At 45.9% G+C, this 12,862-nt stretch overlaps 1 protein-coding gene across 1 annotated transcript; it reads right to left on the bottom strand.

The window, feature by feature from the left end:
* Positions 1-8: 8 nt before the first annotated feature.
* appl1 (adaptor protein, phosphotyrosine interaction, PH domain and leucine zipper containing 1) lies at positions 9-12,729 on the bottom strand. Its single transcript, XM_070958343.1, has 22 exons — positions 12,540-12,729; positions 11,165-11,263; positions 10,890-10,949; positions 10,280-10,351; positions 10,006-10,093; positions 9,649-9,690; positions 8,583-8,641; positions 6,789-6,935; positions 6,267-6,349; positions 5,993-6,154; positions 5,378-5,566; positions 5,213-5,255; positions 5,067-5,123; positions 4,653-4,744; positions 4,324-4,503; positions 4,094-4,146; positions 3,754-3,928; positions 3,470-3,506; positions 3,223-3,363; positions 3,089-3,139; positions 2,865-2,954; positions 9-2,384 (listed from the first exon to the last, which is right to left on the bottom strand). The coding sequence occupies exons 1-22, from the start codon at positions 12,591-12,593 to the stop codon at positions 2,232-2,234; spliced, it is 2,127 nt and encodes a 708-aa protein (XP_070814444.1). The 5' UTR covers positions 12,594-12,729; the 3' UTR covers positions 9-2,231.
* Positions 12,730-12,862: the final 133 nt, after the last annotated feature.

Here is a 12,862-nt window from a genome sequence, read left to right on the forward strand (position 1 = left end):
CCCGACTCGGGGGGGGTGGAGTTAGTGCTTTATTTATCGCTGAAAAGCCTTTTATTATTCATGACACTGAAACAATTATCACAGAAACATATTTACAGTTCAACATCATCACCTGTCGCGTTCCCTGCGTTTGTAAAGTGCAGCTCCACCAACTCGAGTCCTTCACCTGGTTACAGCAAGAAAACACCCTCCCAATCAAATCATCATCATCATCACTTTAGGCTTTCAGAGGCATCTTCACCACAGCTGACTGAAGAGGCCTGTCTGCGTCAGGGGGCCGTGACCTCTGACCTTTGACGTGTATTGAGTCTGATGTCTGAATCAGTGAATCTCTCTGGATAAAAGCCGATGAATGAATAAAGCCCGTGAAGAACATAAAAGGCCACAAACAATGACCCCGATAGACATTTGTTAAACACTGAATCAGCTGATTATTTGGCAGAGAAGACGTCTAAAAACCATCCGTCTGCTTTCATGAAACACGTTCTGAACGTACGTCAAGATGTTAATAATGTTAAACTTCGTCAGAGTTTACTGGATGAGCAGCGTGGACCTGATCAGATGACTGGAGGAGACCAAAGCTGAGCTCAAACTCAAATGACCTCTGAACAGACGGAGAAAGGAGGCCGTCTGAGGCCTGAAGCTGTTGGTCGGAGGTGAACAGGATACAATTCTCGTTAAAGAGCACTACTTTCATGCAACTATTCACTCTGTAGGAGGCAGAATAAAAATCTTCAAACGAAAAGAGTTTGAGAGGTTTTTTTGTTTGTTTTTTTTTCTGTAGTTTCACGCCTTCAGGATCTCCCCTGGCAGCCATGTTGGCTCCCGTCCTGATGACATGCTAACGCACACTGCACACAAACGGCGTGGAAAGCTGGGATGCTGGACGAAGCGTGGCGAATGATATGTTCCGTTTTTCTACAATTACCTCAACAATTAGACAAAAAGGCGAATTCTGAAGTTCACATTGGCACTGGAAGTCGTTGATGGTTAGCGATCTTTTCTTAAACATCTTTCATGTTTGTTCATAACTCTTCATCATTATATTCACTGTGATGAAGCTAACAATTATTTTACACTTGATAAATCTGATGATCATTTATTCGATTACTTGATTAGTTTATGCAAACGTCCAAAAACAGCCAAAACTACCCACCACACGCTGGAGTCACATATTCATCAATTAAAGGTCCAGTGTGAGATTTAGTGGCATCTAGTGGTGATGCTGCAAACTGCAACTAGCTGAATACCCCCCACCTCACCCTCATCTTCCAAGCCTGTAGGAGAACATATGGCGGCCTCTAAAATTATGAAAGGCTCTCTCTGGAGTCGGCGTTTGGTTTGTCCGTTCTGGGCTGCGGTAGAAACATGGCGGTGCAACATGGCGGACTCCGTGTTAAAGCATCCGCTCGCTCTTTAAGGTGACCTCTAATCGACTACTCGTTAAAGGTTTCAGTGAGTTTTAAGACTTCGCAAGTTGACTTTCATTCTGTAGTGAATGAAAACCAGCGACCGCCTGGAAAGAAAGAAAAAAAAAAAAACACTGCAGGACACTTTGAAAACCGCTCACCTGATGAACATGTCACAACAGGAAGTACTCTTCAAAATAAGACTCCAAGCTCTCTCTCTCTTTCTTTCTTTCCTTCCTCTCTGTGTTTACAGCATTGTATTTCACACTTCTTATGACATCAGAGGCGTCTTGTTGCCTCTCTGGATCTCTGAGGGGCCAAACCTTCACCTCCTGCCAAAGCGCCCTTGAGCAAGAGCACGAACCGACACTGACACCGTCCAAATCTGCCTCCTGTGTTTCCCCCCACGTCTCCTTCTGATCCTGGTTCATCATTCTGCTTCTTTTTTTTCTGCTCTGAATCCTCCATCAGTGCCATTACCTCTTTTTATAGGATAAACATAAAAAACAGAAACTTACAGATTAATCTATGTTTGTGGAGCCGGTATAAAAAGCAGCGTTTTTACACACAGAATAAAATCAAAGTCCGTGACGGGACATTTCCACGCCTCCTCCCCTCCTCCTCTTATAGCGAGGGTGCGTTTAGTTTATCCTCCGTTTTCAGAGTGACAGGCAGTCCAGCAGAGAGGGAGCACATGTTTTTCATTCCCAGGCAGCCCGGCGGGCGGGCGGTGTTCCCCTCCTCTGATTCCTGAGCTGTTGCTTTGACAGTACCAGCTGGGGCTTGCCTGGGCAGTTAAACATGCATCCTCCCTCAGCTTTGTTAGGCTTCAGACTCCCCCCTCTTCTTCCCCTCCTCCCCGGCATCGCTGTCCTCCGATTGGCTGTTGCTAAGCACTAGGAATTGTCCGTCAGGGCCAGGCGGGTTAGCGGGGCGACTCGAGGCGGCGATCAAACGGCTCTGCTCCTCCAGATCCTGGAGGCAAAAGGAGGACAAAGACAAGTTAGACATCAAAACTGTTTTATGTTGAACTGTGTGTGCAGCCGATAAACAGCACGACAGAGTTTTTATTCTTTTCTGACGCTGATTTTTACAGATCCAACATCTTCCTGCAGCTCCACAGGTATCATCACAGTGTTTGAACTGCTTCCATTTATCAGCTTCAGACATAAACGAGCTTTTTCAGAATAAACAGGGCCATTTGAAAATGAAGAAATATGTGACTTTTATCAGAATATTAATAAAAACCTTGTTACAAATAAATGATTAATCATTAAAGTAATTCTAAAGCTTTTCAGCGGTGGGGATTTGTTGATGTCCTGTGTGATAATAAATCAAATATCTTTGGGTTTTTTGACAAAAAGGCAAGGAGTAGTGTCACGTTCTATTTAGAAATTTGGCTTGTACAACAGACTGAGTATAACTACAAGTGTGGGGTTAAAGGTTAAAGGTCACCTTCTCGATCTGCCTCTGTTTGCTGAGTTCTTCCTGCTGTTTCTCTTTGGCCTTGTCCTGCTCCTTCCTCTTCTCCACGGCCTTACGGTCCTACACAACGAAAACGAGACAGCAAAGATAAGCAGACTTCACAACAACACCTGAAGGTACCACTACCACCGTCAGTTAGCATTAGCGTCAGTTAGCATTAGCTTCAGTAAAACGAAGATTCAAATCAGTCTCACCATCTCAGAGTGGAAGGCTATCTGCTTGGCCAGGCCGATACTGTCACAGATCTGAAACACAGCAAGAAGACGGACATTCAGACAGACCGGACAGAGTGTGAGACAGCGAGACAAACACAGATCACACAGACGACCTTCTCGCCATCGTTGTTGGACTCAAAGATGTAGCAGACGGCTCGGCTGTCGCCCCGTCCGCCCGCCGGATGCAGAACGAAGCCGAACAGCCTCTTGTTGTCCTGATGAGACGAACACTGAACCACAGTGGACAGAGGGAACTACAGGAGGGGGGAGGAAGGAGGAGGAGAGCAGAGGAGGTGAGAACTCATTAGAAACACGTCTGACACTAAAATCATCTCAGCAGAGAGACAGACATCATCTTACCCTGAGTCGAGTGACTTGTGTCTGAGGATCAATGAGCCTGAAAAGGAAAACACATGAAGTCAACATCAAAGACTTCCTGCACAGACAGAAGTGACTCCAAAGGACAAGCTGAGACACATTTGTTATCAATGTCCTCTTTGGATCAGTGAAGTCTGTACTCTACTGTACTCTTTCATGGTATTTGCTGTTATTTGTTGTCCCTAGAAGATGAACCAGGTCCACATTTGTGTAGGTCCAGGTCTAGATTTTGTCTCACAGTCAAACTTCATCTGTGTGGTTCGTACTTGAGGCAGTCACAGGTGACCAGCAGGTGCGATTCGGTCATCCTGAAGATGTTGTGGATGGCTCTGGCTGCCAGGATCTGCCTCATGGTCTCAGATATGACGTCAGTGGACTCGGCGGTCCTCACCTCCATGGAGCCCAGGAAGCGGACGATGAAGAGCTGGTGGAGGATCGAGTCTGGACAAGAGACAGAAACAAAACAAGTTTGGACACGTTCATTAACCGCAGTGTGACTAAACTGGAACTGGATGCTTCACTACAACAGAAACTGCTCAAATAGTTCTCAGTTTTAATAATATTAAACATTTATCGCATGAGGATAAAAGAGCGGACAGACGGTACCTTCACTGTCCTCTGATGCGCTGTCTCCTGACTCGCCAAACGGATTACTCCTTCTGTGGACACACACGCACAAACACAAACACATACACAGAATATTGACGACGAACCAGCAGCTGCAACAATAACACTCACAAACAAGTCTCTGCCCACAGTTTCTATTGGGTCAAGGTACACACACACACACACACACACACACACACACACACACACACACACACACACACACCTACCTGCCAGACTGTGCTGCCGTCTTGCTCTGTCCTGAGTTCTCCTCGGTGACGGGGGAAATTATGTCAAACTGGATGGGTGTTTCTGGGGCAACCAGAGCATCCAATGAGAGCACAGAAAGGGCGGGAGACGGCTCAGAGCCCACAGAGCTGATGCTGCTCGCTCGGCCCACACGCCCCTTACTGGAAGGGAGAGAGAGCTGGTTATGAGATTGCTGAAGTTATTGTATATAAAGAATTTACTTCTCTCTCTCACACACACACACACACACACACACACACACACACACACACACACACACACACACACACACACACACACACACACACACCTGCTTGGTCTCATGCTCTCATGTCTCTGCTGGAAGGACGGAGACGGTGTCACGGCTTCAAGAGCTGATTGGTTCACTCTGGCCGCCAGCTCCTGCCAATAGGATGACGCAGATGTCAGCAGCAACCAATAGGAAAAGACTCTGAATGCATGAATTCAAATGGCTTAAAGTTCTCGCTTTGTGCTGCTGCTGCTGCTGCTCCTATTTCATACTTGATATGAGATTAAGATACACTGCATGGCCAAAAGTATGTGGATACCTAAATATTGCAGCCATATGTCATCAGTGAACGGGTCATTGTACAAGAAAGGGCATTAATGTGCTGACTGTGATGCGGTCTGACACCAGGCTACACTGCAGCTAAAGATGGCCGACCAGGTCAGTGCAGGTTAATGAGGGAAGCAGGACACAGACCTCTGCGTTCTCACTCAGGTAGATCCTCTTGGAGATGTTGTTGATGGTGGAGATCCACTGATGGAGGAAGCAGCAGAGAGGTGTGAGGAGGCAACAGAGCAGCTGACAGTCAATACAGAGCAGGTCACATGACAGAAACAGTTTACCTCCTCGCACTCCTTCCTGCTCTCCGACTGCAGCGTCACCACTCTGACGAGACAAACGCACTGAGTTTAGTCTATTTTTACCTCTACCTTAACTCTTACTACTTAACCACGGAGAGACAGGCTAGAGTGTATTCATGAAGCGAAAACATAAGGGAGCCGTCTCACTTCTTGCCATCGAAGGAAGTGACCTGGAAGCAGAAGCGGCGGTCGTCGCAGTCGACCGCCATGACGGAGCAGTTGTCCAGGTCTGTGACCAGCCCGCCCGCCACCTCGCCCCGGCCCTGCTGCATCAGATTACCGCCCTGCGTGAAGAAGTACTGGCGCTCCCAGGACGATGACACCAGCCCCGTCTTACTGAGAGACACACAGAAGAGAAACTCTGACTCCTCCAAAGACGACGCAAACGACAAATTCAGCTTTAACACCAGATACCAACACTGACACTGCAGCAGTGAAGGTGACGCAGGAGGTGAGTGTGTATATATGTGATGGATGTTTCAGATATTTTAACATGTGGCTTCGTTTCTCTTCTAAATAGCTGCAATTAATTGGAATTATCCATTAAAGCTGCTTCGTGTTGGATTTTAAGATTTCCAACTCTGACGCCCCCCAGTGGTAGAATAAAGAAAGACACTGACTGAACGCAGTGCACGTCATTTTTTTCTACAAAAACTTCAGAATGATTTTAATGGTGTTTTAAAGTCAGCACAGCGGGCCTTCATGTGAACATGAAGTAAAAGCAGTTAGTGAAACACATCTATATGTGTGTAAATGTCCTACTTGCGGATGTACAGGTATCCCTGTTTCCTGGTCAGGCTGCGACAGACAGGTGAGTGGGCGGGGTCAGGGTCACATGGCGCATACAGCGGGTCACATGATCTCTCCATGTCCTGGATGGTCTGCTGCATCTGCCCAATCTCCTGCTCCATCTCCCGACGCACACTACACACACACACACACACACACAAACACACAAACATCATGTTTCCATTCATTTCTAATTAAAGTAAACAGCATCTTAAGACACTGTGGGGGGGGGGTTCAGGGTTCTTACTTCTGGACACTGGTTCCGATGGTTCCCAGGAAGTCCTCCCACTGCTGGGTGAGATTTTCTGAGCCCAGCTTAAAGAAACTGATCTGCACAGAATAAACACAGATCAGCAGGTTTGGCAGCAGCTCAGAATCAGCTGGGAAGAGTCACGTTTCTCTGCTGTGTTCGCTGCCGCAGCGACAAGCTCACATATATTATAGAATAAAACTGACTGGAGCAGTTAACTCAGGGACAAAGTCGACATCTGATCTGGCTGTATGACACCTGCTCTCAAGGCGCCTACACACAGCTACCTTGCAGGTTTATTGCACGTCACGTTGTTGAGGATGAGTCTAATAAAACTATGGTCACAATCTGAGTCAGACTTTACAATATGAGAAGAAACACACCATGCACTCACATGATCTGCCTCGCTGGCTGCAGCTTTGGGTGTGTGGGTGTGTGTGTGTGTGTGTGTGTGTGTGTGTGTGTGTGTGTGTGTGTGTGTGTGTGTGTGTGTGTGTGTGTGTGTGTGTGTGTGTGTACCTGGGCCTGCATGTAGCCCAGCAGCGGCTCCAGCAGAGCCATCTTCTTCTTGTACTGTAGTGTGTTCAGCGAGCAGAAGTAGTGCATCATAGTCTGGTGCTGTTTCTTGCGGGAGGTGTAGACGTCCTCCACCGCCTCCGCCCGCAGCTGCAACACACAAGACTTTCTTCTTATTTCAGGTTCAAGGTAACACGATTTACCCAGATAATCCACTTTTGGTCGAGATAATCGTATTGCGAGATATAGATTTTGGCACATGACTGCTGCTGACCGTTTCCCTTTCAGGAAGCTTCTGCTTTGAGTTCATGTCAATGAAAAACAACCTGCACAGACTTCATCCTCTCTGCAGACATACAGGAAGGTTTTAACTGACCCGAGGTTTGATCTGAAGCAGGTTTCACGCTGATGTTTATGGTGACAGTTTATTTCACAAGTCACAAGTTTTTCCTAATAATTACTGTAGAGATGTTCAATGTAATTTGGTGTGAATTGTAAGAAAAATAGAGACGCTGCTCAGTGGCCGCAGTTTGAATTATCAAACTGAAATGAACTGTTAGCAAACCTAAAGAGTCTTCATGTCGGATCACAGGAGGTCGGCTGAACATGCACACCGCGTCTACAGTTAACTGAATGCATACTTCACAGTGCTGAGCAGTTCTTTAAAGGAATAACTGCTTAGAAACTCAACACAGCTGACTGTATCTGCACTGTCCCTGTCACCAATCTTTTGAGGAAACTTCACAGGAAATTATTCAGGAATTATGGACGCAGAACATAAAATCATTACCTACAAGGTTAATATTAAACTTTAGTTTTGAAGCAGTGAATGGTTAAAGCAGGGCTGTACGGTGCGACAATTTCTGTCGCATTTGCTACTAAAAATCATTCTGTGTGAAGAGAAACATGCATCCACTAGCACAAGCGCGACAGTGTTGGGCTGGTATCATGGAAAACTAGGCTATATTACTGTCTCTTGTCCTATTCGATAGTTGTTGGAACAATGCTTCATGGGAGTTGTAGTTCTAAGTGTGTACTGTCCTTCTCAATCCGAATACAAATGAACTACATTTCTGGCTAAACGTTCCCGCCCTCGCTGATCTGTGCCGGGAAACCACGACTTCTGTATCATTTTTGTGACAAACCAACCGCAACAACTAAGAATAACAAGAAGACTCAAGCAAAATGAAGAGGTATTTTTCTGTAGTTTCTACCTCAGCAGGTCACGACAACAAGGATAAAAGACGCCGTTTGGAGGAAAATAGTGCTACTACAGCATTTACGGAGTCTGATGCTGAATCTTCGTCACTCATCGCTTCTTCATCAGACCGGCCTGTCTCCTCAGATACAAAAACGAATCAATTCAACCCTCAGTGGTTCAAAGATTTCACCTGGCTTGTATAAGACCAGACCAAAAAGGCAATGTTTTGTAGGTACTGTATGGTGGCAGGCGAACGGACGACCAGCACACAGTTCACTGATGCGCATTGAAAATATAACACTGTTGATTTTTCATGTTTAAAAATGTTTAAATTCATCCTGTTGTGTTCAGGTGGAGGAAAAATGAAGGTTAAAGAATCAGTTTAATTGTTGTTCAACATTGTTAGAATTTCTTATCAGTATCAAATTAATTTAGCCAATAAACACGTTAACTAACTGTCCAACTGTGTGCTACTAAAATTTTCCTCGTGCTACTGAATTGTTTAACTTGCTAGCACCAGTGCTACCACCTAAAGAAGTGAGCATACAGGCCTGTAAAGCTAACAGGAGCAGTGTTTCTGTCTCTGGAGTCATTACCTTGTCGTTGTCTCTCCTCTTGGAGAGGCGGCTGTATCTGTTAATGGCGGTGTCGTGATCTGCACACAGGAGCAGGAAGGTGAGACTTTTTGGTGGCAAAACGTGTTTTCTTTATCTTTCTTTTTCATTTCTGTGTTTCGACAGGAACGTAAAACAGTTCAGACAGAAATACTCATCAGGAACCATTAAAAACAAGCGGAGCTAAAGCTCAACAGTGTGAGCGCTGTGGGAGAAAAGTGGTCTTCACTGAGCGTACTGGAGCCGAGTCACACTGACACACAGATCTGCACACTTTGTTCTTTTAGATGATCTTATTTTACACTGTGGTGCATCAAGCTAACAGCAGCTGTAAGGTCTCACCTTGTCTTCAGTCACATTAGGACAAACTGACCTCCACTCACACAAATACACTCAAAAAACAAATATGTTTAAGAACAATGTTAATTAACTGTTCAAAGTAAATGTATGTTCAAGCTTGTCTAATGTGAGGAGTTCCTCTGATCATGATAAACTGAATCCTTCGGGGTTTTTCATTGCTGTAAAGAGGCGACTGATCAAACCCTCGTCTCTGTGGAAACGTTAACTGACTCAGTCTTATCAAAGACATTTGCATCAGCTGTCCTCTGGTTTCTGAAAAAAACAAATCCGCTGGGAAAGGAACACACGGGTCGTTGGCAGATAAAATCTCAGCCCGACCTGAAGATGACACACTAACTTTATTGCTTTATCTCAATGTACCCAAATGACTCCAGCTGAGCTGCGAGCAGATGTCAAGTGGACGTTGTTTGAACATGTGCACCACAGCTTCAAGCCCCACCGTGAGATGGACAGTATTTTGTAGCCTAATGGATATTTAGCAAAGCAATAATTGGATTTACAGTCACAACGCTTTTCAGCAGAAGTGATATTAACAAAGCAACAGTCGCTAAGGGCGGGCTTAGGATTAGCCAATTGGACGCTGACTCTGTGGGGCTTTGGGAACTTGATGGAAATTTCTCCTAAAAATAACAAAGGATAAATTGATACTGAATATTAATTGTAGCCTTAAGTAGCAGCACTAACTTACCATCACTGGATATTTGGAAGACTTCTTTCAGAGTGAGGATCTCTGCAGAGACACAAAAAGAACAGCGAGTTATAGTGCAGAGGATGGTTCTGATGCCTCTGTTTATACTTCTGTTTATAGTTTTGTGGGAGCAGTCATTGTGGGGAGGACTGGCCTGCACAGAGCCCTGACTTTAACCTCATCTATGGGATGAACTGGAACACAGCACAGTCAGGCTTTATCTACCGACATCATTTACGCTCTTCTGGCTTCGTCAATAACACAACGCTTGTCGGCTTGAGTGTATCAGAACCAGACCCGCCGACAGATTTGACACCGGGTTGGATCATCAGTGTCCTGCATGTGTGTGTCTCCTACCCTTCAGGTCTCTCTCTTTAAACTGTGTGATGGGAAACATCATGGCATCTGCAAGCTGGGTGGACAAGACAGCATGACAGGAACTCAACTAGAAAAAAGAGAGAGAGGCAGAGAGAGGGAGGGAGAGAGAGTGACCACAGAGGATGAACACAGTGCTTCTTACTCTCTTTCTCACACGTTTAAATTGCAAATCGACCAAGAGGTCCTATCATGCCGGGTGAAATCTGCCTGACAGCAGCAGACTGAGCTCTGGTGTGTTTGGATTCTCTCTCACCTCATCAATGACTTTTGCAAACTGCTGCAGGGTGGAGCTCATCACCTCATCGTCGCCCCCTAGAGGAAAACGCTGCAGACAACGGCAACAAGTTTTCAAAATATCTCATCATAAAACAAATGTTTTGACCTGAAGTTGTTTCTAGAGGAAATAATTACAAAGCTGTCAAGATCTAGTTTTGGACTTCAACTGTTAGACAGACAAAATTACAACCCAGGCTAGCTGGAAAAGCTCTGGAAAGGGCGGTTTTAGCAGCTAGCATAGGTGTGTGAAGCAGAAGATAAGGCCAGTGGCTACTGTTATAAACCTGCTGCTGAGGGTCATAAGTGTGACGGCCGAGGTCATAAGACGGATGCTCGTGCTATAAAACTGACTTTTGGAGTTTTAACCTTCGTCGCTGGTTTATAAGGCTGATAGCTGGTGTAATTAGGTCATGGCTAGTATCAAAGGCTGATGGCTAATGTCACAAGGCAGATGGCTACTGTTGTAAAGCTGATGGAGAGTGTTATAAGATGAGGTGAGTTAAAGGGTTGGTGGCTGATGGGTGGGGTCATAAGACTGGGCTGGTGGCTTTCTGAATGATTCTGGTGGCTCGTGGGACTTGGCCTACCTGTTTGTCGTACTCTTTCAGCAGTCTGGAGGTCAGGTGTGTCGCGGCGCTCAGCTCATTCTTGAAGAGAAAACAGCAGACAGCGCTGAGCAGCTGGAGACACACTTTGCCAATCAGCTGAAATTTATTAATGTTCCTGTATGTCCTGCCCATACCTGCAAAGCCAGTGGCACTACACCTGTGAATCATGTGTGTGTGTGTGTGTGTGTGTGTGTGTGTGTGTGTGTGTGTGTGTGTGTGTGTGTGTGTGTGTGTGTGTGTGTGTGTGTGTGTACCTGTGCGTCATAAATCCTCTGCATGGCCTGATAGAGCTGTGTGCAGTAGTTGGAGATGGCTGCAGTGTCCTCCTCAAACACTCCCAGCAGAGAGCGTGTCTACATACAAAACGCAAAACAAATGAAATCAGTGTTAATCACATGACCAACCCATAAAAGCCTCAACCCCAAATCCATAGTTTAACTGCCAAAAAACAAGCCCACACCTATCTATGTAAAGTGCGCTGTTTGCCTTTGGCTAACAGGCGAGCTCATCTTTCCTTTTCATTCTGTCATTGTCAGAAACAAGAAAGATGTTGAATTGTGGGGCATTCCTGGAGGCTGTGTGAATGGACTAATCCTACCATTTCATGAAAGGACAGATAACACCAGCACTACGAAGGCATCACAGTCCTGGGAACTGTATCACAGAGCGATCAGTGTCACTATATCACATTCTTCTTGTGTGATTATACTGTACATATTTCACCTAAATCAGATGCTGGCGCTGCAATAACCAAAGTTCACCAAGGGTCTCGCTGTGTCACGTCAAATTACTCCACTCATGGTTTTAATGATGTTGCTTGTAATTCCAAAGTATGCCTCTTTCACTTGAACAGGCTCACAGCTGGATAGGAAACCCCTGAATTAACTGTTGATGCCCTTTTTCGTGATTATCCAGAAACACAAAGGCTGGGTTCAGTGAGGCCAGGTCACCCAGAGAGAGAGGGGCTGAAATGTGGAACACGCTCCATAATGCAAGCCTCTGATTTGCCTACAGATGAACTAAAACATCCAAACAATTTCCTTTACCGGCAGATTGAACTTGTCAGACGAATCACACTGTGGCCACACCCCGATCAGTGATGTCACAGCAGGTGTTTTGCCCTGGATTTGCTGCAGGAAATAACATCACTGACTGGGGGGTGTATCAGCTCAGTGCAGCTTTCTGCCCAGTGTGACTTTTCCGTCTAACAATAAGCAGGATGACACTGCTGCTTGGCCAAAAGATTAACAGTTAACGTTACCACGAGAAACTATGTGGGACGCTAGCAACCAAGTGGCTAAGGAAGTACCAGGCTAACTATTCATTTAACGAGTTCACTTCTGTGCAAACCAACACCTCAGCTTGACATTACGACCTGGCACATTAACGGAATCTCCCACCAGCGGATCGGTATAGCCGTGACAGTTTGATGCCGATGCACAGCTGTTTTATCCCGTTTAAACTGTCCGCCTTAGTTAGCTGGGCCGTTAGCGGTTAGCATGCTGCCTGAACTTGACATCTCTTCGCTAGTTGTTGGCAAACACTGAGCCTACAAAGACTGTTAGCCCGGCCGTATAAGTGGCTAACGTTAGCATACCAACTGAAGCCGACATGGAAGAGAGCCGTTACCTGGGGACTGTCCTCCAGCGTCTCCTCTATCGGCAGCTTCTCTATCCCGGGCATGACTGCGGCTAGCGCGTTGGGTAATCGGTGCGAATCGACGGACAAAATGCAGAACAAATTCGTCCGACAACTCCCACTCAAGATTTCTTCTTGGCTACACGAATTCACAACACCCCAAGTCAGCTCCTCCCGGTTCCGCAACACCCGCCCAGCAAATGGATTTTGATTGGATACACCAAATTTCCATGAATTTGATTGGTTCTTTATTTAAAAGGGGCAGAGGCGCCATTTTGGATCTAACCGGGATCGCCCTTTCACTGTAATCGTGT

This window comes from Chaetodon trifascialis, chromosome 3 (assembly GCF_039877785.1).
Source record: "Chaetodon trifascialis isolate fChaTrf1 chromosome 3, fChaTrf1.hap1, whole genome shotgun sequence".
Taxonomy (NCBI): Eukaryota; Metazoa; Chordata; class Actinopteri; order Chaetodontiformes; family Chaetodontidae; genus Chaetodon; species Chaetodon trifascialis.

Bases quoted from the DNA above. Each gene is read 5' to 3' on its own strand.
- appl1 (XM_070958343.1), bottom strand. From the start codon at position 12,593: ATGCCCGGGATAGAGAAGCTGCCGATAGAGGAGACGCTGGAGGACAGT. The intron at 5,256-5,377 runs GTGAGACGGCTC...TTGTCTCGTCAG, and splicing joins ACTTCCTTCGATGGCAAGAA to AGTGGTGACGCTGCAGTCGG. The intron at 4,147-4,323 runs GTAGGTGTGTGT...GTGTGTCCACAG, and splicing joins ACGGCAGCACAGTCTGGCAG to AAGGAGTAATCCGTTTGGCG.